The sequence below is a fragment of the Grammomys surdaster genome, unplaced genomic scaffold, assembly GCF_004785775.1.
Source record: "Grammomys surdaster isolate TR1022 unplaced genomic scaffold, NIH_TR_1.0 208, whole genome shotgun sequence".
Classification (NCBI taxonomy): Eukaryota; Metazoa; Chordata; class Mammalia; order Rodentia; family Muridae; genus Grammomys; species Grammomys surdaster.
Window position 1 is genome coordinate 367,789 of NW_021604653.1, and position 27,502 is coordinate 395,290.

At 37.3% G+C, this 27,502-nt stretch overlaps 1 protein-coding gene and 1 pseudogene across 1 annotated transcript in view; one reads left to right on the top strand and one right to left on the bottom strand.

Moving 5' to 3' along the window:
- The window catches only part of Rab3gap1 (RAB3 GTPase activating protein catalytic subunit 1), a 65,881-nt gene that overhangs the window by 32,122 nt on the left and 6,257 nt on the right, over positions 1-27,502 (bottom strand). The window contains exons 4-8 of the mRNA XM_028771472.1: positions 15,449-15,581; positions 13,161-13,239; positions 8,275-8,394; positions 6,285-6,450; positions 2,486-2,585 (exon numbers count right to left, since the gene is read on the bottom strand). Of these exons, the coding sequence (XP_028627305.1) occupies positions 2,486-2,585; positions 6,285-6,450; positions 8,275-8,394; positions 13,161-13,239; positions 15,449-15,581 (598 nt within the window). The remainder of the gene's footprint in view (positions 1-2,485; positions 2,586-6,284; positions 6,451-8,274; positions 8,395-13,160; positions 13,240-15,448; positions 15,582-27,502) is intronic.
- Positions 24,825-26,334, top strand: LOC114624544 (annotated as a pseudogene).

Genomic DNA, 27,502 nt, shown 5'->3' on the forward strand with positions numbered 1-27,502 from the left:
GGAGGGAGGGAGGGAGGGAGGGAGGGAGGGAGGGAGGGAAAGAAAGAAAGAAAGAAAGAAAGAAAGAAAGAAAGAAAGAAAGAAAGAAAGAAAGAAAGAAAGGAAGGAAGGAAGGAAGGAAGGGAGAAAGCAAGCAAGCAAGCAAGCAAGCAAGCAGAGGTTCCAAGTCCCACAAGGCACCCCAAGAAGGCTTCATGCAATGCCCAGTACTACTAGACCATCTGTATGAACAAGCCCTGCACCTACAAGACCACAGCCAAGAAAGTGAAAGCCAAGCTGAGGCCAGGCCAGGATGCCAGACAGCCCCTGACCTTCCATGGGGCCCTAGTAGGAGCCCTCAGCCCCGAGTAATATCAAAGCCATCAATGCCTTCGGTCTTCTTATCAACTTTACCAAATATGCTCTGCCTCAGCCCTCTCACGGCCAATAGCAATAGCCCAAAGTTGACAAGAAAAAAAAAGTTCTGAGGAAGTTTGAGCCTTCCCACAGAGGGAATTAACTATCAGCAGCCCCATTTGTTCTTTCCCATTCTGGTATTTGTTACTAAGAAATTAATAAAATGTACTTCCAACTAATCAATCAATAAATAAATAAATGTGGAGAATGAAAGAGGAAGATATCTAACATTGACCTCTGACCTGAACCTCTATGCACACCACTCATATGGAGTGCACATACACACAAACACACACACAAATAAATATAAATAAATAAAATCCAAAATAAACTATTATATCCAACTATACTAGGAATCTAGTCTGCATACCACAAAAATACATGCCATATTCACAACAGCTCAGATATGGAACCATCCTTGATGTCCACTAACAGATGAATAGATAAAAAAATATGATATGTACATACACAATGGAGTTTGTGTCATAAACAAAATTATGTCATTTCCAGGAAAGTGAGTCAGCATGTTAAACAAAATCAGACTGACTCAGAAAAACAAATAATGTGCTCTCTATATTTAGGGGTGTACGTGTGTGTGTGTGTGTGTACACAAATGACTATGTGTGTATCTATGCAGGATGTATGCATATTTGCAGGGATGAGGAGTCTAAAGGGAGAGCAGAGCGAATGGAGACAGTAATGGGGAGATGAGACAAAGACTGTTTTCTCCCGTACCAGCATATGTATGCATAGATTTGATGACTTAAATGAATATTTCTTTATGAAACATCACTTTATACAATGCATATATGATAATAAGAATTTTTAAAAAGAGGGTCAAGCATGGTGGCACATTCCTTTCATCACAAAAGCAGAGACAAGAGAATTTTTGAGTTCAAGGGCAGCCTGGTTTACATAGTGAGCTCCAAGACATGCCAGGACTACAAAAACAAAACAAAAGTATTTTAAAGGAAATATAGACATTATTTCAGAAAGAAAATGGATTACAAAAAGAATACTGTGGGGCTGGCAAGACAGTTTAACAAGTAAAGGTGCCTGCCACCAAGCCTGACAACCCAAGTTCCGTCTCCTGAACCCACATAGTAGAAAAGAACAAACTCTCACAAGTTGTCCTGTGACCTCCTCTGATGTTACACACCATGGCACATACATATACATACAACATTAAATAAATGGTTATTAAAAGAAGTACTATAGCAATTAATTATATCCAACAAAGCAGACAGAGAAAAAAAACAAATCACACAAAAACCTCGGTTAGGTTCTAAGTCTCTCAGGCTGAGCTTTTCTAGAAGTTAGGTGATGCCTTGTTCATATCTGAGTCCTTGGCATAGCCTGGGATACTACTGGCTAATAATTAATGACTCTTGAATTAATGACTCATCAATGACTAAGCAGGAAACTAATGACATTTTACTAAGCCCATATTAAATATTCTACAATCTTCTTCCAAAAGACTATATGCAAACTTAATTTTCTTCTTTTCCCAATACTCTAAGGCAGTGGTTCTCAATCCCCCTAATGGTATGACCATACCGTCCCTCATATTGTAGTGACCCCCAACCATGAGATTATTTTCATTGCTAAATTCATAGCTGTAATTTTGCTACTGTTATGAATCATAATGTAAATATCTGTGTTTTCTGATGGTATTAGGTGAACCCTGTGAAAGGCCTGTTCATCCCTCAAAGGGGTCACAAACCACTGCTGCCCTAAGGTGTTTCTACATTACTGTTGTCAGCTAATGAGGATGGCTTCTCTGACATTCTAAACATGGGTATTTTAATCATTCACTATATGGTAATGCACACAATGGTCTATCACAGGAGTTGCTTTATAAATCATATCAGCTTTGACAGATTGTCAAATATGAAATAGCACTGTCTCTAAAAGATATGTGAGCTTTTCTTCAGGAGAAAAAAATTACACAGACAACAAAATCAGCAATTACATTTGAAAGAGTATAGATATTTCTAGTATGAAACACCATTAGATAATTTTAATTTCTTAATACATTTTCTTTTCAATCTATATTTAATAGGTTAAACATAGTTCCAAATGTTCTCACCTGGAGGCTGCTGAGGCCAAAAGTATTGCTGCCAATCCTGAAGCACATATGTGAACCGAATAGCAATGCTAACTGGAGGCAATGGAGTTAAAGGGCAGCCCTAGAAACACATGCAAAGACAATACCATGTGATTGTTTTATCCTGTATTCTAAAAACACCAGCAACAGCATTTGAATTTATGGAGTGCTACCCTTGAGAAACTAGAATGTAAGTTTACAGTTTCAAACAATAGTGTGTAGAGTCAAACTATGAAAAGAAAAACAAGACTGAACCAGTAGTGTATAATTTAGAAAACCAAGAACGAAGATACTAACTGAGCATGGTGCATGCCTTTAATCCTAGAAAGAGAGAGACAGACAGACAGACAGACAGACAGAGAGGGCAAGAAAGAGAGTGAGAGAACAAGCGAGAGAGAGAGAGAGAGAGAAAGAGAGAGAGAGCGAGAGCGAGCTTTGTGAGTTCAAGGTCTTGCTTGTCTACACAGCAAGTTCCAAACCAGCTGCATAGTGATACATGCCTCAAAATAAATAAAATTTTTGGAAAGGAAAAAACTGCAATCCCAACTGACACATCTATAATGCAACCTATACAACCTAAGGCTCAGAGAGCATCACCAAAAGGTGGATGGAAAGATTTTAAGAGTCAGATCTTAACTTTTAATGTCTGTGTGCACATAAGTATGGGGTTGTAGGAATAGGTACAGCCTATGAAACTGGATAGGGAACTATGAGTGAGTATCAAGAGGGGTTGTGAAAGGGGAAGGACAACATATCACATGACATTCAAGTGGAAAGGGGCAACTGGGGGTAGGAGAGCACAAGAAAGGGGGGAAGCAGTAGAGATAAAGCATCACAACAAAGAGTAACTTTTTAAAGCTAATAACCTTTTATGGAAAGAATAAAGGAGGAAGAGACTACAGAAAGAAACAGCACTGGCAATGTCAGACCTTGTTTTAAAAACTGGAAAAGCAAACTCCAGGAAGTGTCACTATTACTTGACTGTGTATTTGAAAAGCAAGAGATCTCTTTAATTTCTGCATATTTTTCCACAAATATTTTCTCTAGTGAAAAAGTTATGTACATTAAAAAAAAAATTAAGCTCAGTGTTCTCAGAGTCCCAGGGCATTCCAGCCCAGCCTAGGCAATACAGTGAGATTGAATGTCAAAATCCAAAGAAATAAACATAAGGTCTAAAAACGATGCCAGGGAACAAATTACCTGAAAATAAAGTGCTTAAACTACCACCAGAAAAGAAATATATATCCCATTATTTGAAGTAATCTTCAACTGTGTTATAAAAAGCACAGTTGGGTGTTTGTGTTGCCTGCATGCATGTCTCTGAGCCGTGTGCATTTAGTACTTACGGAGATTGAAGAGGGCTGTTTCTCTGGAACTGCAGTTACGGGTAGTTTTAAGCCTCTATGTGTGCGTGCGTGCATGCATGTGCATGCATGGTGTGTGTGTGTGTGTGTGTGTGTGCTGGGAATCAAATCTGGGTCCTCTACAAGAGCAGAGGGCGTGATCTTAACTGCTGAGCCATCTCTCCAGCCCCTATACTTTTTTACTATCCATTTCAGACACTGAATGTCATACAGAATTATATACATTTTAGAGCTTATCAATACATTTAGGGAAATTCTATCTTTTAAGTAATATGGAAATCAAAATCAGGTATAATATTTAAGCATGATCACTCATACAAAATAGTAAATAAATCAATTAACAAAAGAACAGTTAGAATTATCCATAAGTACACTATAGCAATAATAAAAATTCTATGACCCTGCCTTCTCTCCCGTTAAGTAGAACAAGATTAAAACAGGTTCAGGAGTCACATGGGAACACACATGTGTTAAGCACAGGTTTGATATTGTTCCCTTGAATACTATACCTCTGAGTAACAAAGCTATAGAATCATTTAGCTCAGAAGCAGCCCCTATACATGTCACCGGTGATAAAGGATAAACAAAAGCTCATTTTAAAGTCTAAGTACAAGGTGGGTATGATGAGAAACAAATCCAAATCCCAGTCTACTGTGCCCTAGAAAAGAACAGTATGATTCTGGTTTTGTTGTTGTTTTGTTTTGTTTTTTCTCTTTTTTAGGCCCAGTATCAAATGAGGTAGAAGTGGCAGTTCAGTCATTCTGACAGATCACTTCTGCCCCAGTCCCAAAGCAGTACAGACAGAGGTAGACTGAGGTATCTGAAAAGAACAAGGATCAGACACGGCTCCCTCCCTACTTCAATTCTTCTGTTCTTCCTTTTAATAGTACTGGGAATGTTCTTAGTTACTGCTCTCTTGCTGTGAAGAGACACCATCAACTAAGGCAACTTATAAAGCGAGGCAAGTAACTGGGGTTTGTTTACAGTTCCAGAGGGTTAGTCTGTGAACATCATGGCAGAGAAGCATGGTGGCAGCTGCCAGAGTGGCGCTGGAGCCCTAGCCCTGGCTGAGACCTCGACATCCTGATCTACATGCAGCAGGCAAAGAATGGAAAAAGACACATGGCCTGGCATGGGCTTTTTCAAAGCCTATCACCAGTGACACACCTCTTCCAACAAGACACCTCCTAATTCTTCTCAAACAGCTGCATTAACTGGGGATCAAGCATTCAAACTTAAGAGCCTACCAGTGCTACTTTCATTCAAAACACCACAGGATGAAAGGTCTCATGCCAACCTTCCTTTCTTACTTTCCAGTACTGGAGATAGAACAAAGAATCTCATGCATGCTAGGCAAGCTTTCTACTACACTAAGCCAAATCTCTGGTCCTGTGTTTTTCTAATCAAGTTCTAATCCTAACAAACAATACCTATTTAAAAAGATAAATTCCTTTTTAAAATAGTAAAATGTTTAGAAAAGTTGGAAAATGAATATACTCAACACTCACATGATTTTTTACCAAGTTCTGTGGCACAGAACCCTCCCTTCTACATGTGCAGTTTTTTTCCTGAACACTTTAAAATTTGTAATCAAGGCACTTCACATCTCAGTACCTCAGCAACTACTTAAGAAGGATGTCTTCCTATGCAGCCGTAACGATGAACATAAGAAGTTCAACGTCAACACTATTTTAAATACTCAGTACATATTAAAACTATCCCAACAATCCTAAATCAGATCTTTCCTGTCCTGCCTTGATCCAGTAAAAATCATTCACTGCATGTGGCAGTCATCTCTCGTTCATCTTTAATGTAATCAGCTACAGCTTTTATTTTCATGAGTCCAGATCAATTACTTTGCTAAAATGGTTCAACTTTGGAAATAAACGGTTCCTTTTACACATTTTACACATTTTTATTTATGTTAAACATCCTGACAGAAACACTACTCAGATGAGTTTTCCTCAGTCGATCACACTAAAGAGACATGCAATATCAGTTGGTTATTTTTTCTTTTCAATTAATTTTTTTCTTTTTATATTTTAAGTTTATTGAAGTTTTGCTGCATGTATATCTGTGCACCACACATTGTGTCTGGTGCCCTCAGAGGTCAGAACAGGACACTGGCGTGCTTTGAACTGGAGTCACAAAAGGCTGAGAGTCACCGTGTGGGGCTTAGAATGGAGCTCAGGTCCTCTGGAAGAAAAGCTGAGTCATTTCTCCAACTCCTCAATTAATTTTCTAACTAATACATAAAATCATAAATTTCATTTACATATTTTAGTTCAGTTTGCTAATCAAGTTTGATTATAATTTATTACATTGTTGATATTAAAAAATTTCTGTATGCTCAAATTACCAAACTGCTACTTTTATCTGTATTCCAAGTAAGACTGACAATACCAATGTCAACTCACAATTTTTGATTTGAAGATGTCCAGCAGGCCTGACAAATGAGTGTACTGATTTGGCACTTTTCGAAGATGAACCATTTCAAAGTCAGTTCGAACACCAGGACCTTGACATTCTCCCATGTACATTCGTCGCCATTTGTGATGTATTTGGACAAACAATGGTACCTGGCTATAGGATATAGATTAAAAAAGGACCAGAAATCAAGCTCACTCATTAAACAGTAAATAATCCTAAACCTCAAAACTATTCCTGTTATTTTAAGTAGTTTCAATTTCTACAGGAAGAAAACTTTTAAATACAGATTCTCATTTATTACAAAGATACACTTAGTTCCTCCTCTCCTCACCCTAAACAAGGTGGTGAAGTCTACTAGCACTTTAGCAAGAAAACTTTAAACCAACTTTGTGGCAAAGAATGCCTTTCTTTACCACTTAAAGGTAGAGCTAATTCTCATTCATCACGGGTTTCTGCTTCTGTAAATCAGTCTACTCACTAAAATCACATCTGTAACCCCCCAAACAATACCAGCAGTACAGAGTTATTTGCATATTTGTAGAGCAGAAAAATTGTGCTTAATGTTTCAGATGAAAAATTAGGTAATGATGCCCCTTCTTGTTTCAACTCTCAGACTATAAAAGGTGTCCTTTGATGATCTAGGTGGATCTGAAAGCAGTGTTCCTAAGAGCCAGAAGGCTGTAATAATGTCTTACAGACAGAAGATGTGTGTAAAAAATGATTCATTCAAACATGAATTACAAGCTTTCATGAGTTGGCTGTGAGCTCAATCTCAATGGATCAACAATACATATTAATATATAAGAACATAATATGATATCTTTAAACAGAAACATACATGAAACAAAATCATAAAGTATAGAGTTAATAAGAATGTGACCAAAAACTCATGAGAACCTATGCATTTCCCCTTAGGAACAATGATTGATCTAATACAACATCTATGGTGTTTCTAGAACACAAATATGGTAAATTACAAGAACAGGCTACAAAATACATTCCCAAGTTACAATACTCCACTGTAAACACAGCTTTGCCAGTGTTTTTTATGGGAGGAAATGACTGGAAAGATGGCTCCACCATTGAAGGCTAAGCTTATGCTACCAAAACATAACAAAATTTTTAAAAGTTCAAAATATTCCTTAAGTTACTCAAGTGCATCAATATTTCCACTAGTAAATTCACAATAAGATTCTCCTGGCCTATCTAATAGGCCAAAAAAAAAAAAAAAAAAGCACCTTCAAAGTAGCTGAATGGATAAAGCTAACTTCATGTTCTTAAATACTTACACCTAAGAACAGAGAGTTGCTGAGAGCATGGTGGCACTCGCCTTTTAATCTAAGCACTCAAGGGAGAAGAGGCAAGCAGATCTATGTGAGTTTGAGGCTGGCCTGGTCAGCGCTCCAGATCACCTAGGCCTACAGAGTGAGACCCTATCTCAAAGTCAAAACAATACAAAACAAAAAAGAGGAGGGGAGGGGCACAAAAATACAGAAAAAAGTTAATCCCCCCCCCAAAAAAGAAAAAAAGTTAAACCCAAAATAATGTCTAGTACTATACAAATTTTCAAATCAGATTTTGTAGCAAAATTCATCCCTCATTTGAAATATACAAAGAACATTGGATTTTCTTTAGGAAGGAACTTCCCAAAGGGTTTTATTAATTAATTATACTCCTTTTGGGGGTCTTGGTTTATTCCTCTTTTGAGACGAGGTTTTAATGTGCAGTCCAGGCTGGCCTTAAATTTATGATTCTCTTGCCCAGGCCTCTTGAGTGCTGGGATTAAAGACTTGTTCTATCATGCACAGCTCCAATTTCATCCTCACATACCAAATTCTACTATAACAATGTACAAGGGTAGGAACTAAAGTCTTCATTATAGAAAAAAAAAGGCAACATTTAATAACCAATCACCTTTCTGAATTATATTAGTACAAGTATTTTAACATATTTTCAACATCTGTGAAGTGTACTTACCAGCCAGTGTTTCCCAAAGCAATAGAAATGGAACTAAGGAGGAGGTTACACTTGGATTCACTGAGAACTGCGTCACTGTGTGCAGCAGGAGCAATCACCACAAACTCACGCAGTCCATACCTTCAAGAGAAAATCACCCCAGTAAAGACAGCCATTATTTGAAAAGTATGAGAAGCTTCCCTATAGGAAATTTAAGCCAAATCTGTACTATCAGACTCTTTACTTCAACCTAGTCCAACCCCACATGGCAACTGCATGCATATACATTTGAAACTTTATTTAAAAAAAAATCCAGTGTGTATATGTGGGTATGGTTATGCTTTGGCCACAGTGCACATGTGAAGACCAAAGGATAACTTTCAGAAATCAGTTCTCTGTGAGTGGGCTCCAGGGATTGAATTCAGGTTGTCAGGATTATGCCCCAAGCATTTTTACCCACTGAGCCTGAATTTCTTTTTCATTTTTCTCCCTGGAGGATTAGGGGTCAAAATCAGGATCCCATGCTTGCTAGGTAATTGCTCTACCACTGAGCTAACCCCAGGCTCTGACTTTTCTTTAAGAAGTAATTCCATCTTTTTCATCCCCTCTATTCATTAGAAATGAAGTCATTTGTTGAAATTATAGTAACCATTACATAACAATTTTGTCTTAAAAATTAGCTTACAGGGCTAGTAAGAAGGCTCTTGTCACACAAGCCTCCCAACCTAAGTCCAATCCTCATTACCCCCATAAAATACAAAAGAAAGCTAACTCAACAAAGCTCTCCTCTAACATCCACAAGGACACCATGGCACACATGATACACACACACACACACACACACACCCCTTGTTACACATATATACAAATAAAACTCCAGTTTACAATATGAAAGAATTAAGTGAATTCTTACCTTAAATAACTAGTAGTACTGTGTCCAGCAATGTAGAGAATAAGCTAGACTACCTGAATGCCAGGGAAATAATTACCAGCCCTGATATACCTGTACAGTGTTGAGATACAGTCATAAAGTATCCTAAAAGATTTCTTGTATTTCTTTACTCAAGGATACATATTAGGCAGGGGTTATAACATTATTAGGTGTAGCTTCCTCTTGCTATGGTATCTACAACAATGATATTTTCTCATTTAGTTGCCAAGTCATTAAAGCCACAAATTTGTGTGTCTCTGCATGTGTATGAGTGATTTGCCTGGATGTATGTCTATGCATCACATGCATGCCTGGTGCTAACACAGGCCAGAAGAGGGTTTTGGATCCCCTGGAACTGGAGTTTTAGATGTTGTGAGCTACCTGTGGGTGCTGGGAACCAAACCCAGGTTCTCTGGAAGAGCAGCCAGTGCTCTGAACAGCTGAGCTATTATTGCTCCGGCCCCTGCTGGATAACTTCTAGAAAATAGTAATAATTTAAGGCCAACTTGATGTACTCTCTGACCAGCAACAACTCATCTCAATACTCTTAAGTGGATTTTATCTAATAATTTTTAAATAAAGAAAATAATTCTTTGAACAACATTATTCATATCACTTGCCTATTTTAAGTTAGTCTCTGCATGTGTAGTCATAAATCCTAGTTTTAATGAATTTTCTCAAAAAATCCCTTGAAATGAAGCATATAAAAACTTTTCTTTACCTTGGTCACCAGATTGGAACTGCTGAAACACAGACTGTCTTGTAAGCCTATTCTAATAAATTGTTTCATAATAAAAAAACAAAAACCAAACCAAACAAAAACCTTTTCCTCAAAGTCTAACTCATACTGTTTATTGTTTAGATGCTACTGTGACTCTGACACAGTTTGAGGGTTTCCCCCAAAGATTCATAAGCAAAATTTTTCACTCCTCACTCAGCTCATCTCTACCCTCTGACACATGAAAGTAAGGTTCACCCTGTGGAGGCAGCAGCAGATAGTTGAAAGAAACCAGGATGTGCATGAATTATCCTTGGAAGAAAACAAGTTTCTTGATGTTCTTCCAGAAATGTTCCATCTGTTCCTAACTTTCATGGACCAATCTCTACTGACCAGTTCTGCTCCCAGGATGCTGGTGTTGAAATAACTTAATGAGCAAATTCTACAAATGTATCTGTACAGTACATTCCTGGAAGTTAAGTTCCAGAAGGATAAGAACATCTGCCTTTCTGACATTGATACTGTTGCCAAATAACCCTTTTGGTTTAATAAACTGATTTTTTATTTTGATTTAATAAAATAAATCTTTTAAGGAGTTAGCTTAAATATCAACTGATGATCTCCATTAAACATATACCCTTCTCTGAATTTTAACATCTTTTCCTATCATTATGATCTATTTGCTGTCAAAATAACTCATTGGTTTAAATATTCTTACAAGCTCTACTTGAGACTTTGAACTATTCCTTTTACCAAGTCAACAAACACTAGTATAGGTATTAAAAGAGAAAGAGCAAGAAAGTGTGTGCAAAAAACTAGCAAAAAAAAAAATGAACAACTAGGTTTTCTAATTTTTTCCCCTTCTTTTGACAGGGTCTTACTATGTATCACTGGTTGACCTAGAACTCACATAGATCACATGCCTCTGCCTAGAAAGTGCTGGAAGAATTTAAGGAGCACCCCTGGCCAGCTAAGCAACTAGATTATTTTAATGAACAAAGGATTCAAACAACTATCATCTCCCAAAAGGTTACACGACTGTTTTTAAATCCCATAAAGAGATGATGAACATCAGTAGTCAGCAGAAGGCATGCGAATCAGAGTCATCATGAAACACTTCACAGTCACTATTATCTAAAAGGAAAAGGAAAAGAGAACCTAACCTAGAACTCTGGCTTTCCTGGTGAGGACAGAATGCAGTAAAGCTGCTGTGAGAAACAGAACGCGAGTCTCTAAGTCACCACACAGCCAGGCATGGTGGTACACTCACTCAGAGACAAGAGGATCTCTGAGTTCATATACAGTCTGGTCTACACAGTGAGTTCCAGGCCAGGCAAAACTACACAGTGAAACTCCATTTCAAGAATAATAATAAAATTTTATAAATTAAAAAAGACCTACCACTCATCCTAGCAATCCCACTTCTGGGTCTAGACCAAAAAGAACAAAAGCAGGCACTCCTGTTCACAGCATCCAAACAAAGAAATAACCCGAATGCCCATAAAAACCTTGAGCCAACACACAAATCATACAATGGAACGGTGACCCTTAAAACAGAATAAATGTACCTTGAAAGCACAGCCAGTAAGTCACAAAAGGAGAAATACTCTACTTTTATGAAGTACTGAAGGAGTCAAAGTCATACAAATGGAAGATAAATGCTGGTTTACAAAGCTTATAAAAGGACTGCCAGTTGACTAATGGCTATGGGGGGCATTTCATCTTGAAACCTAAACAGCTAGACTTACTATCACGTGTCCTGGAGGACTAGGGTGCATTATCAGCTCTTCTAAGAAATAGTTTCCTTACATGATCCATGTGTATTAGGGGGATAAGACCTTCCATCAAATCTGCAATGCATGAGCATTTATCACACTGTGTAGCTACTGTCTATTTCCTTACCAAAGCCATAGCTTTCTGACATAAGGAACATATTTTGGTATGTCTATATCTGGCTCACAATAAGTGTTTTAAAATATGTTTTTAATGAAAGAAAATACAGGCACATTTAATATGTTTCATTTTCAAATAGTTGGCTGCTGTTTTTCTAATGCTTAGGAAAAACGAAAGAGAACAATCTCCCAGTAACTACCTATAATATAGCCAACATTTTAACAGCGTCTCTCCTGTTTCCACCCAAGTACTGTGATTACTAGCATGTATTACCACATCTGGTTTATGAGGTCCTATGGATCAAACTGAGAGTTTCATACATACTAAACACTCTACCCACTGAGTTATGTTCCCTAGATAGTATACTAAATGTACCCTCCAACATAATGTTCAGAGACTGAATAACTGAGAAAAATCAAAAACCTTCAAATGCAAGATGCCTCTTGCATTAATGTTATCACATTTATAGCTATTCAGACATATGGGTTTTGATTTTATCACGTGACTGTTTGAAATCAACATTTTACTTAAATTTATAATAATATACACTAAATCTATGATATTTAAGTGTTCTTTACTATTCATCAGAACTGCAAATAGGTATCACTCTGGGTTATGATATGCAGTGTGCAGAAGAGTTCAGAGCAAGCACGAGACAGTAGTCCTGAGAGATGCCTATCAAACTACCTCTTGGTTAGCATCTGGGAATCTGGACCTGGGGAAGGCTCTCATCATTCTCAAGTTGATAAAAACTTACTCAGTGTATTTAAAATGCTTGTACAAATAATATGGCTTTATTTTACACTGTTTTCCTTTTGGGAGTCTGAATTTTGGTATATACTATCCAAAGTATCCCTACTGACCAAGTCCTTTAAGCTTTGAGGAGTATCTGAAAAGTCTTCCTGATAGATGTTTCATATATTGTCATAACCTATAGGACTTTATCAGAAAAACTTTTAAGTTTGATGTCAGCAGGTTTTTAATTCCTGTCTTCTGTTGACTGTACTTTGTGCCTGTTGCTATAATAAACAGCTTTAATAACAGGCAGTCGCTGGTCCTTTCAGTCCCCTAGTCAATCACTGAACCTAGAGTTAGTCTTGGGCTCGCCTTAAAACACACATATTTACTGGGTGTGGTAGCACACATCTTTAATCCCACCACCTGGAGAGCAGAGGCAGGAAATCTGTGAATTTGAAGTAAGCTGGTCTATACAGAGTTCAAGGACAACCAGGGCTATGTAAAGGAATCCTATTACAAAACAAACAACAACAAAATATACACACATACACACATACTTTTTCTCTCTTTCTCTCTCTCTCTCACTCACAAACTCACAAACAACATCTGAATAAAAAGGATACATACCATCTTACCAGGCAATGTGCCCTTGGAGGAAAGTCATTATTCATACATAGCAAATCTTGCATTGACTGCGGAATAGCATCTACAGAAACATTTGAGAGTAAAAAAAAAAAAAAAAGTCCATTTAAACTTTAAATTTTTAAGTGATTTTACCCATGCTTTAGGGAAATCATGTCTTACTAGACTGCAGACTAGCAATTGTCAGTTTAGACTTCTGACAAATCCTTGTCACCTCTTATAGCTAGCTTCTTCCATTACCCTAGATATCTTTAAAATCTTTATAAAATCTTTCTGTACTCCAGTTCTCATTCTAACCCACATATCTTTAGCACTTACATCCTGATCCATAATCAGGAACTGACACAAATTATCATTATATGCATCAATAAATATATAACAAATATTTGCTTATAAAATATATCTGTGTTAGTTATAATTTTTACCAAATTTATTATTATTTATTATATATTTTACTAATATTCTAAAATAAATGGAAAAGGATCAATATTTTGAAACCTTGATTTACCAAATATAATAAAAAACTCCAAAACTCTTGGTCTTCCTGGCGTTGGTAATATAGCTTTAAATGTGTATCTCTAAGCTAACTAAAATTTTTCTTCTAACTCCATTAGTTACAGCGTAGATCACAACCAACTAGAAAGGAAACTGCATAGTACAACCCATACAAGCAACAATGTCTTCACTATCTTCACCTTCTCTTACACCAACCCTCTTCATCTGTTTATCTCAGAAACACACAGCTGAAGCATTCTCATCTCTAGCATCCTAACTCTAAGATAAGGCCTTATAACTCTAATATAAACCAATAAAACTTTATTTTGAAGACTCCTTCATTTATCAGTATAATATAGACCTGGATATCCTTGATTATCATCCCACAAAATGTAAACACTTCACACCTGCTCTTTCTTTCAAAAAAGATACTCCCTTCTGTTTGCTTTGTTACATAATTATCTTACACACACACACACACATATATATATATATATATATATATATATATATATATATATATATGTCCATTTGGTCACTATTATCACTTTACTTTCTCATTCTAAATCTGGAAATCATACAGTTTTGTCTACAGGAACATATACAACAGAAAAGGTACCACACCATCCCTACCAGGAAAAGCAGGCACTTTAGGCCCAAGCTTATAAATGATAACCTGCTTTGACCAAAAGAATGGAACATATTATATCTACTTATTTTTAGAAAGATTATGTTGGGTATGGTTCCACCACCTTTTGCTTTCTGGAGTTTCCTACCAAGTATGATCCAAATATGATACTTAATGGAAATTTTCAAAAATAACTTTTTTTTTAGTAACTTTCATTCATAGTATCATTTTATTTTTCTATTTTACTAATTATTGTTGGCAATCTCTTATAGTGATAATTTATAAATTATGTTTTATCACAGATGTATGTATTTGTAAAACATGCTATATAGTCGGTATTATGTATGATTTCAGGCATCTTGGGATGAATCCCATAAGACAAAGGGAGGATACTGACTACTGTGTTTGATTATCAACTGAAACCCCCTGCTCACTGTTACACACTAGTGCATCTCAGAGCAGACTGTAGATCACATGACCTACTACCAATCATAATCGCCATTTACTAAATAAATGACTAGTGTACATCAGATACTAAGGTAAGGGCTTAGGTTTAATGTCTTATTAAATTCCACAGTAACCCTCAAGGTACAGATGAGATAACACAAGTTTAAAACGGTAGAGTAACTAACCAGTTCAAACAATCAGAGGCTAATGCACATCCTACACGTAGGTCTACTCATCAGCCCACAAACTGCCTTTACTTGCACTCCTTCATAGGCTAGCTTACTTACCTCAATCTCCAAATAACCTTACCTAATCTCCTTCTCCTGATTAAGTCACCCTCACAACTTCAGTGGAATTTCATCTGTCCTTAGCACACCATTTATCACTCTCTGTCTCCTTTTACAGTTACTTCCACACTCTATCTTCCCTACTTGAAATGCACATTCAAAAGGACATAGCAGAATACTCAGCATGTGAATCACTCAGTAAATATCTGCTGGGTCAGCCACTTTTAAAGTGACTGTCACTGTGGCTCTTCTTCTACTTCAGATGCAGTACTAGCACCTCAGCTACTTCAAATGTGGTTACCAAAAAATTCCTCCTATGGGTATTACTGAGTTATGAGAACTAAACTAATAACTAAAAATTAGACTCTTAAGATATTGTACAAACATGAACCTCCCAACCCCAAAAAAATCCATACCCTCCGATTCTTCATCCTTTCCTTCTTTATCAGGAGACTCTTGTACAAGATAGTGATGAGTGACTGAAAACCTGAAGTCAGCAAAGGAAATTTCATCTGATTGCTCTTCCCATGTGCCAGAAGTAAATATACCCTGCATTTCACAAGAGAAAGAAAAAACAACCAGCTTATTCAACAGTCATCATAGTGTTTACTATGCAGTGATTTTTGTCTCTTTTCTACATATTAATCAGAGCACTGCATTCGACAGTTATCCTCTACATGATAAAGGCAAAAAATTTTTTCAGAAGAATAAATGACTTATCACAGTGGCTATCGAAAAAGAAAAAGAGTTTTGGAGTCAGCAAGATGCCTGAAGACCTAAGTTTATCTCCTGGAAACCACATGTAAAGAGAGAACTGACTCCTCCAAGTTGTCCTTTAACCCCCCACATGCATTAGCACGCACACACGCACACACACACACACACAAGTAAATAAATGCGATTTTACAAAAAAGAAAATCCCAGAGTATTAAATATCAAGTGACTTACAAAAATCCTGACTTCCAAACAATTTTACCCCATGTTTGAAATCATGAGTACACAATAAGTCTCATGTTTCTTTGTTTAAAAAAATGAGTCGACTAAATACAACCTGTTTACACTGTGTGTCTTATGAAACACACTACAAAACAAGGTACTAATCATGTATTCTAGGAAGACAATTTACTGAAAATATACCAGGCAATGAAAGTGTTACTGGTTCACATCTTCTCCATCATGGCCAGACAGAGATGGCTCATGGCTCAGCTGGTAAGAACACTTGCTGCCCTGGCACAAGGCCTGGATTCAATTCCCAACACCTACATAGTGACTCACAAAATTGTCTCTAACTTCAGTTTCAGAGGATACAACCTCATACGGCCTCAAGGCCCTAGGCATGTACACAATGATGTGCATACATGCAGGCACATACATAAAACAATCTCTTTAAAAAAAAAAAAAGTCACATCTGCTGCTGCCAGACCAAAAAAAACAACAACAACAAAAATTAAGACATGTTCAAGACCAGCCTGGGTTATATAGCTCTAAAACAGCCCGAACTACAGAGTCAGACACTTTCAAATCACAAAACAGAAGTAAAACATAGCAATAAAAATGTAATTGCCAAAACCCCCACAAAGTCATTATGGTTTTAAATTATTTTTATAAAAGATAGTTCTGTTGCATTTATTATTACAAAATGTGATCTATATCAAGAAGGAAAATGTTAGTTAAGATATCATTTAATAAAGCTGCACATCAATTTTTCCTTAAAGAATATTCATTTCTATAATCAAACCCACATATAAATTGCATGTTTATAAAGTTAATATATAAGACTTACGTTGCTTATAACAACTTGTAGAGTAATTTCATTACATTAAATATTGCCTAAAATAAGTGAATAAATAGTTTAGGCTAAGACATTTCTTAACAATTAAGAAAGATCTTTTGGGAGAACAGTGAAGAGCTATATGGAATACAAATGACCTAACCAGGTAAACAGGTACAAGGGAGCACTTAGAAAAGGGGGAGGGAGGCAAATAAAGAAGTGAGGAGGAGAGGAAAATAACAATAAAGATGTCTTAAGTCAGTCTGCAGTAGGAGCTGATGCTGTACCACAGCGCTCCATACCCAAATACCACCAGGAGAGAGCTGGTCTCCCAGGAGTGCAGATGCGCCTGTGAGCACAGGTAAGACTACCACTTCCGCTCTGAGGGACTCGTCCAGAGCCCTCAGGACACAGAAACCAAAGAACAGCCTGGGACAGGATCCTTCCGATGTGCCACAGCTCTTCATACCCAAATTCATCCAGGAGAGAACTTGTCTCTCAGGAGTACAGACACACAGGCTTGCAGGAGGGACAATCCACAGTCAGAGACAGCAAAACCAGCTAACACCAGAGATAACCAGATGGCGAGAGGCAAGCCCAAGAACATAAGCAACAGAAGCCAAGACTACTTGGCATCATCAGAACCCAGTTCTACTATCACAGCAAGTCCTGGATACCCCAACACACCAGAAAAGCAAGACTCTGATTTAATATCACATCTCATGATGCCGATAGAGGACTTTAAGAAGGACATAAATAACTTTCTTAAAGAAACACAGGAGAACACAGGTAAACAGCTAGAAGCCCTTAAAGAAGAAACACAAAAATCCCTTAAGAGAATTACTGGAAAACACAACCAAACAGGTGAAGGAATTGAACAAAACCATCCAGGATCTAAAAATGAAAATAGAAACAATAAAACCACAGAGAAAGATAGAAAACCTAGGAAAGGGATCAGGAGTTGTAGATGCAAGCATCACCAACAGAATACAAGAGATAGAAAAGAGAATCTCAGGTGTTCAAGACACCATAGAAAACACTGACACAATAGCCAAAGAAAATGCAAAAAGCTCCTAACCCAAAACATCCAGGAAATCCATAACACAATGAAAAGACCAAACCTAAGGATAATAGGTATAGAAGAGAGTGAAGATTCCCAACTTAAAGGGCCAGTAAATATTCTTCAACAAAATTATAGAAGAAAACTTCCCTAACCTAAAGAAAGAGATGCCCATAAACATCCAAGAAGCCTACAAAACTCCAAATAGATTGAACCAGAAAAGAAATTCCTCCCGTCACATAATAGTCAAAACACCAAATGCACAAAAGAAAGAAAGAATATTAAAAGCAGTAAGGGAAAAAGATCATGTAACATATAAAGGCAGACCTATCAGAATTATATCAGACTTCTCATCAGAGAGTATGAAAGCTAAAAGATCCTGGACAGATGTCATACAGACCCTAAGAGAAAACAAATGCCAGCCCAGGATACTATACCCAGCAAAACGCTTAATTACCATAGACAGAGAAACCAAAACATTCCATGACAAAACCATATTTACACAATATCTTCCCACAAATCCAGCCCTACAAAGGATAATAGGTGAAAAACACCAACACAAGGAGGGAAACTACACCCCAGAAAAAGCAAGAAAGTAATTTTCTTTCAACAAACATAAAAATAACATCAAAAATAACAGGAAGCAACAATCACTATCCCTTAACATCTCTTAACAATGGGCTCAATTCCCCCAATAAAAAGACATAGACTAACAGATTGGATATGCAAACAGGACTCAGCATTTTGCTGCATACAGGAAATGCATCTCAGTGTCAAAGACAGATACTACCTCAGAGTAAAGGGCTGGAAAACAATTTTCCAAGCAAATGGTCCCAAGAGACAAGCTGGGATTGCCATTTTATTTATTTATTTATTTATTTATTTATTTATTTATTTATTTATGTTTTTTGAGACAGGGTTTCTCTGTGTAGCTCTGGCCGTCCTGGAACTCACTCTGTAGACCAGGCTGGCCTCAAACTCAGAAATCCGCCTGCCTCTGCCTCCCAAGTTCTGAGACTAAAGGCATGCACCACCACTGCCTGGCTGGAATTGCCATTCTAATATCGAATAAAATCAGCTTTCAACCAAAAGTTATCAAAAAGGATAAGGAAGGACACTTCATCCTCATCAAAGGTAAAATCTACCAAGAAGAACTCTCAATTCTGAACATCTATGCTCCAAATGCAAGGGCACCCACATTCATAAAAGAAACTTTACTAAAGCTCAAAGCACACTTTGCACCTCACACAATAGTGGGAGATTTCAACACCCCACTCTCATCAGTGGACAGATCATGGAAACACAAACTAAACAGAGAAACATTGAAACTAACAGAAGTTATGGACCCATTAGATTTAACAGATATCTATAGAACATTTCATCCTAAAACAAAAGAATATACCTTCTTCTGAGCACCTCATGGTACCTTCTCCAAAATTGACCATATAATCGGTCACAAAATTGGCCTCAACAGATACAAGAAGATTGAAATAATCTCATACATCCTATCAGATCACCACAGACTAAGGCTGGTCTTCAATAGCAACAAAAACAACAGAAAGCCCACATACACATGGAAGATGAACAATGCTCTACTCAATAACTTGGTCAAGGAAGTAATAAAGAAATTAAAGACTTTAGAATTTAATGAAAATGAAGGCACAACATACCCAAACTTATGGGACACAATGAAAGCAGTGCTAAGAGGAAAACTCATAGCTCTGCATGCCTACAAAAAGAAACTAGAGAAAGCATACACTAGCAGCTAATAACATACCTGAAAGCTCCAGAACAAAAAGAAGCAAATACACTCAAGAGGAATAGACAGCAGGAAGTAATCAAACTCAGGGCTAAAATCAACCAAGTAGAAACAAAAAGAACTATACAAAGAATCAACAAAACCAGGAGCTGGTTCTTTGAGAAAATCAACAAGATAGATAAACCCTTAGCAAGACTAACCAGAGGGCACAGCGACAGTATCCAAATTAACAAAATCAGAAATGAAAAGGAAGCTAATAACAACAGAAACTGAGAAAACTCAAAAAAAAAAAAAACCCATCAGACCCTACTACAAAAGCCTATGTTCAACAAAACTGGAAAATCTGGATGAAATGGATAATTTTCTAGACAGATACCAAATACCAAGGTTAAATCAGGAACAGATAAACCATCTAAAGAGCCCCATAACCTCTAAAGAAATAGAAGTAGTTATGAAAAGTCTTCCAACCAAAAAACAAACAAACAAACAAACAAACAAACAAACAAACCCAGGACCAGATGTGTTTAGTGCAGAATTCTATCAGACCTTCAAAGAAGACCTAATACCAATACTCTTCAAACTATTCTACAAAATAGAAACAGAAGGAACATTACCCAATTCCTTCTATGAAGCCACAGTTACACTGTGTATTCTCCCTTGGAGATGGAACAGTTTCTGTCTAACCAGGAACTTGTGGCAATTTCCTTTCATAGAGGACTTCATAAGAGATTTTTTTTTTTTTTACGTCTATCATGTTTAATGTTCCAAATAGATTTTAGAAACTGGTTGAGTGTATATTACTTTTAGCTTCAGAATATATCATGTATATTTAAGAGGCATTTAACTATTATAAATTATTTTGATGACTTAAAAATGTCAATACTGAGTTGTATATTTTAAAATAAATTTTATTAGTTTAATAAAAAAAAAGATGTCTTAAGTCATAAGAAATCATACTATTAACTGTACACACAAATCTGTAATATATTTTATAATATATAACTTTAATATAACATACATTTAATATAATTTTATACCATGAGTATATTATAACATATTATAATACAATATAAATGTGTAAACAAACACATACTTTTTAATGAATCTTTCTCATGTGGGCTAATGATGTTCCCTCCAATAACCAAAGACCACCTAACAAAAACCCCAATACCATCAGACTTGAAAAGCCTTCTTTTGAGCTGTTGGCCAAAGCTGTCCAAGAGACTCCCAAGACATACAGCCTATGCTGTTGCCCTTGGTTATCCTCCAGAGGGAGAAGGTGAATTCCTATTGCTGCAGATTCCATGTACTTCAGAATCAGAGCCCAGAGCCCCTTGAGCTGCAACTGATCTGAATGCCCCCTCCCTGAGTACTAACTAGCTTTCACGGTAACAGAAGGTGTCATGCAAGCTTCCAAAGAAGGGAGGCAACCAACAGGCCTACCCAGCCACGATGCTTATGAACCACAACAATGACCAACATGCACAGTAACTACAGATGCAGTAGTAGCACACATATATGAGTGGTAATAACTGCTCTCTAATAAACTTAAGACCCCATCAACGAGAGGGAAACTAGGACTGGTACTGGAAATGTAGTTAAGTATTCAGTATGAGTGAAGTCATGGTTACTGGAGAATCTACAGCCACTAATTTACTAAACCAGCATAACCGCTAACAACAATCTATAAACATTTGTCTTTATACTCATAGTTAAAGTGTAGTCTTCACCCCTCATCAAGTAAACATCTCTTTGCAATGATGGAGAACATTATAAAAAAAAAAAACCACAACCAGTCAAAATGCAAAGTTGTAGACCCCAGTCCCAATGGTATACATCTGCAAAACACTCCTGTAACTCCTGTACAACTCCTATGATTCAGGAAGATTGCAAAAGAGAAGAAAGACTGTAACGAGCTAGAGGACAAGGAGTTTGCTTTAAGATTGTGTTTCCTAATAATATTAGAAGCTACACCCTAAAACTCTCACCAACATAACTGCCCAAAGAAAGCTGAACAAGGATGACTCCAATCAACATGCCAAAATGGACAAAGTAAAGCCCACAAGGTCTCAATTCTACACAAAGAACTATAGACGACTGAGGAAAGCAGGAAATGGAAGAGGTGGCCTTTCCCAGAGAAGAGCACACAAACTGGTTGCTCAGTGCCAATCAGTCAGCCCTGAAAAAAATGCATACAGGTAGCACTATATAGATCAAACATGTTATATTTAGAAATAAGTATGTATGTATGTATGTATGTATGTATGTAAAGTATATACTAAAGCATATATATGTGTGTACAAATATGTCTATATGTGTATTTATACAGACATATGCATGCATGCAAAAACAATGAAAAAAAGGACCATGAATTCAAGAGGGGGCGGTTATATGGGAGGGTTTGGAGGAAGAAAAGAGGAGAAATGTTGTGATTAAAATCTCAAAAAATGAAAAAAAAATATTTGTATGGTTCTATTGTTATCAACATATGTCTCAGACAAGATTGTTTCAAGATTTATATTGACGACTTTACAAACTTACATGCTAAAAATTTTATTTATCATTCCTTTAGTTTAAAAATACATAATATTGAGCAACATCTAAGAAAGTCCACAGAGACCTCTCATCTATCTTAAACAAACTTGAACTTTTCAGCCATGGATTCATTCTAACACCCCCACTTAGGTATTAGGTTTAACAGCTAGGTACTCCAAGGAACAATGAATCATTCTTATTACCAAAAATGCGTTAGTTGTCCTACATGCTTTTATTTTATTTGTGTGTAGTCCTTCTTACTTGTCATTCACTAGCCTCTGAACATATCTAACAGAGAGCAGTAGTAACAGCTAATGCTGACTGACAGTGCAGTGTCACACACAGAGGAGCAACAAAACCAGAACTCTAACATAAGCGGTATCACTTTACAGCCCACAGGCACCGCTGTTACTAAAAAGAGCATTTGCCATTTACACAGCTAAAGTAAAAAGGTCAACCATTACCAAATGTAACAAACATCTTCCCCAAATTAGGAGACATAATAAAATACCAATTATTTTCCTATATGATACCCAAAGACACGTCACCATTATGGTTACTCCTTAGACAAAAATGAAAATGAAAAAACAAAACAAAAAGATCTTATTTTAAATGGTCCTATTTCCCTAAAAAAGCTGTGTAAGCAGCTCAATGTTGCTTTTTTTTTTCACTACATTTTAGAAACATTGAATTTTTCAGTGTTTGAATCTCATCTAATTTCTTAAAAACTTAAAAGTTTAAAAAACCCTCTATTCCACTACTTCAGTGATTCACAAAGCATTCAATGTTTGAGTGAACGCAAATAAAGGAATCCCAACTATTTAGTTTGTATCTGTTCCAAATCTAACTTATGGAAAAGCTAGAGAAAAACTACAGCTAAATTCATTTACACTTGCTGATGAACTTCTAAGAATGGAAGTCAATGTCCTTCCAGTCTTCTGAGCATGAAAACTCCAAACACACATTAGCGCTACAGGAGTCACTATTCCTTTATTACTATTCTAACGCTAATTAATGACTTTTCCTTCCTCTGTGACTTTTTCAGAGGGGTGACAGTCAGTCTATTACAAGATCATGACATGTCTAAATTTAACATTGCAGAAACAGCACTTGTAATTTTTGCCAGCTACACAGAATCTAAAATTTCAAAGCTAAAAGAATTTCAAAGGTCATTTCCTTAATTTTCACCCAACTTTAAGTAAGATTATGGATTCATCTGTCTTACAAAGCCCAAAACACCGAAATTCAAAAAGTTCCCTTACAAATATACTTTAATTCTTCTAAGTAATATTACATTTACTTAAATTTCATCATAGCACAATCCACCAAGTACAACAGTAAAACACTATGCATTTGAAAGGTGAGACCTTGCTTTAACCCTACTTTCATTAACTGCTGGCAAAATAACGGAACTACATGAACTCCAGACCTCATTCCACACTCATTGAGTAGGATATTACCTCGTCACTTTAGCTTATTTAAGGGTTAAGTAAGTCCACAAGCATAGTCCCAATAATAGCGTATGGTTCCACAGTATATGCTCAATAACTGACAGCCCCTCTTAAGTCATTTCCCAGCACTTCAAATTCTAAAATGGTCAAGTAGCCCGGTCACAAAAACTCTCCTTCAGATAAAAATGAATCTAGCTGGAGAAGTTTTTAAACTTCACTGTGTTTCTCTGTGTGTGTGCCTACAGAGGAAAAGTAGAAAAGTGGAGAGAGCTGGATTCCTTGGAGCTGGAGTTACAGATGGTTATGAGCTGCTCAATGTGGGCGCTGGGCACCAAACTCAGGCCCTCTGGAAAAGCAGTGAGTGTTCTTAACCACTGACTAAGCCATCTCTCCCGTCCTCCAAAGGATATCTTAAAGGCTCTGTAGAGTAGTTAAATGTTACCACAAACTGAAGAGGAGTTCACCTAGGAGAGGAAATGTATCTGATGAGATTTGCAAGTTCATATCTTTTTGTCTGGCACAGTGATTCTTGACTGTTTGGACCTAGGATCTAGTTGTACTCTAAGAAATTACTGATTCCATACTTCAACTTAAAAGGAAGCATCTGGTAGTATGACTTACTGGTAGAGCATGTACTTAGCATGCCTAAAGCCTCAGACTCAATTCCCAGCACCAAATAAATAAGAAACAATTAAAAATATTTATTGCATCACTTACTATAGAAATAACTTCTATGTCAATGACTTTCTAATGATGTTTTCCAGAAAAACAGAAATGTAACACTATTTCATATTTTTGCAAGTTTTTTTTTTTTTCGAGGCAGGGTTTCTGTGTAGCCCCAGCTGTTCTGGAATTCACTCTGTAGACCAGGCTGGCCTCGAACTCAGAAATCCGCCTGCCTCTGCCTCCCAAGTGCTAGGATTAAAGGCGTGCGCCACCACCACCCAGCTTTTTGCAAGTTTTTAATGTATAAGTTTTTTGTTGTTCTTTTGGTTTTTCGAGACAGGGTCTAATTTAGCCCTGGCTGTCTTAGAACTCACTCTGTAGACCAGGCTGTCCTCAAACTCACAGAAATCAGCCTGCTTCTACCACCAGTGCTGGGACTAAAGGTATGTGCCACCACTGCCTGACTTAGCTTTTCTTCTTTCTTTATATATATATTTTAGGTAAGATCTTATTATGTAGCCCTGTGGCTAGTATAGATTTTTCTGCTGAAATGGGGTCTTTATACATTGTCCAAATTAACCTGGAATTTGGTGAACACAAAAAATTCTACAGCCTCCACTTCCAGGCTAAGGATGATCAAGTAAGAGCTACACAGCAAAACCTGCCTCTGGGAGGGGGAAAAAAAGGAACCTATTTCAAAAATCTAGTAGGCAGTCAAGGAAGTAGACAGGGGAACAACTGAACAAGAACTGGACAAAGATTAACTGCTAAAACTGGGTAATCAGAGTTTATTATACTATCTTATACATTTTTTATTTTGAAATTGTCTGTAAGATGTTTTAAGATTTGTTTTTAATATGTGTCTATCTATGGGACAGATGCGTGAACATGTGAGTGATGGTACCCACAGAATACAGAAAAAAAATGTCATAACCCCTGGAGCTGGAGATAGACAGTTATGAGTTGCCCATCATGAATGTGGGACTCAAACTCAGGTACCTAACTGCTGAGTCATCTCCCCAAGCCCAAAATTAAATTTTAGAACACTAATTTATTTTAAATTCCCTCTCAGTAGATGAGAACTGGTAATCACTGCCTTTTATATGTATGAAAACTTAAGCATTATCTAAACTTTTGTTTTTCAAGACAGGGTGTGTGTGTAGCCCTGGCTGTCCTAGAACCACTGAGGTCCACCTGCTTCTGCCTCCTGAGCGCTATACCAAATTAACCCTGTCATCTACACTTTCTTTAATCCTACCAGTGGAGTTCATTTTAAAATCTGCAGCTTTCTCCATGTGTCAATGCACTAAGAAAGAAATGGGATCCGAGCTAACAGGATCATCCTCAACTATGTGCCTGGAGTATGAAGCCACTATAAACGTGTACCCATTTAGACCCTCATCTAGTGTCTTAACCTCTTTTCCTCGTTAGTTCTCTCTCACTTTAACCTCGATGGCAGCATGGATCTTACTTTGTTCATTGTTTCTACCACTATCACCTGATTCACACCAAGTACTTAGTAAACAGATATAAAACAAACGACTCAAGAATGGAATATCAGGGAGCAAGCGCGCGATCCTGGACAACAATGGCTCTACAACCCTGAGTGTGACAAGGGCTGCTGCAACCAGACTTTGGTGTGGTGGTACAACGCATGGACAAGGGAGACCTGAGCCTGCGCTTCGAACCCACCATATCCTCATTGAGTTGTGCCACCGACCGACCGATTGACCAACTGACCCGACCCTCCAACCTGCAGCGACAAGCTGCACCCCAGCTTCCTGTCCGTGGTGGATTATGAAGAGCCCACCATCCAGACAGAGCTGTGGCAGAAAGCCTGGCAGACGGGCTTGAGAGAAAGACATCGCTGAGCTGTCTACTACTTCAAACGGGGCATCAAAGGCGAGTCACACCTCACCGCCAGCCTCATTGCCGTCGCGGTGGCGCTATTGGCCAGTGTGGTGGTTTTGATGGTCACCAACCGGAGGAAGTTGGGGAAAATACAAAAAAAGTAGAGCTTTAAGGAACTGGGGAAGATGAGACTCGAACCTAGCTTGTAGATTCCCGGGCTTCCTCTGTATCTCAGACCAGATGATGTTGATTCTTAGTCACGAGGTAATTTTCCTCCCAGTTGTGACCTCTTCCTTCTCTCTCCGCAAACAAGTTCTCTAAATGCTGAGTTCAGGTCACCTCCTCGCCTTGATTTTGAAGGACGCATTTCTGAAATTCCTTGTCCAGTCACCAGAACCCTGACTCAGAGAGTTAAGCAGAGACTTGGTAGCTTGCTTAAGAAGCTAGTGCCAGACAGCCCAGTCGTTTCCCAATGACTTGAATCTACCCAAAGTCTTAAGCGGTTTGAAATGGGAGAGTAGCACTTTGCTATCCTGGGTTGTTGGTGATCCATTCGCTCCCTGCCTCACAACCTTCAGGAAAAGAAGAGCAGTTCACTAACTGATCCTGTGTAGTGTTCATCTGCCATTCCAACGTCTGAAGTCATTTTAAATGTCTTTGTTAAACTGTATCTATTTTTCTGCTTGCCCTTGATGTAGCTGATACTAGAAAGTTTTCTTTTGTAAAATGTTTGTACAGATGCATCTTTGATAATGCTGTTTTTTTTAAAGCAACAACTCAAGTTTAATAAAATATGGAAAAAGAAAAAAAAAGAATTTAATATCAGATCTCAGAAGTACCTGGGATAGCTCTTGTTTTTAAAACAGCAGTTTTGGACTTTCAGATACAGCCAGCTCAATTCATCTTCAATTGATCTTGCTGGAATCCATACGAATGTTGCTATGTATGTGTTTCAAGTGCAACAGAAATATCTGTGTTTGAGAACTTCACATTGTTTTCTTTATTCAAAAATTTAAATGAGAATATTTTAATATAGGACATCAATTTACTCTGTAAATTGCAACATATCTTTAAATACTGCAATTCCTATATGTAGTTTGCTCATATTCATACAGGAAAAGGATCTTACTATCTAAATTCCGTTATCACTGCCATGAAGCTGAAACCTTCTAGCAAATATTGAGATTGAAAGGTCTTTTCAGTATAATAAAAACAATGATCAATTTTACTTTGAAAGAATAGGAGCCAGGTGGTGGTAGTGATGCATGCCTTGAATCCAAGCACTAAGGTGACAGAGGCAGGTGGATCTCTGTAAGTTCAAAGCCAGCCTAGTATCAATTGATACCACTGACTGATGACCTACTTTGACTCCCCAGG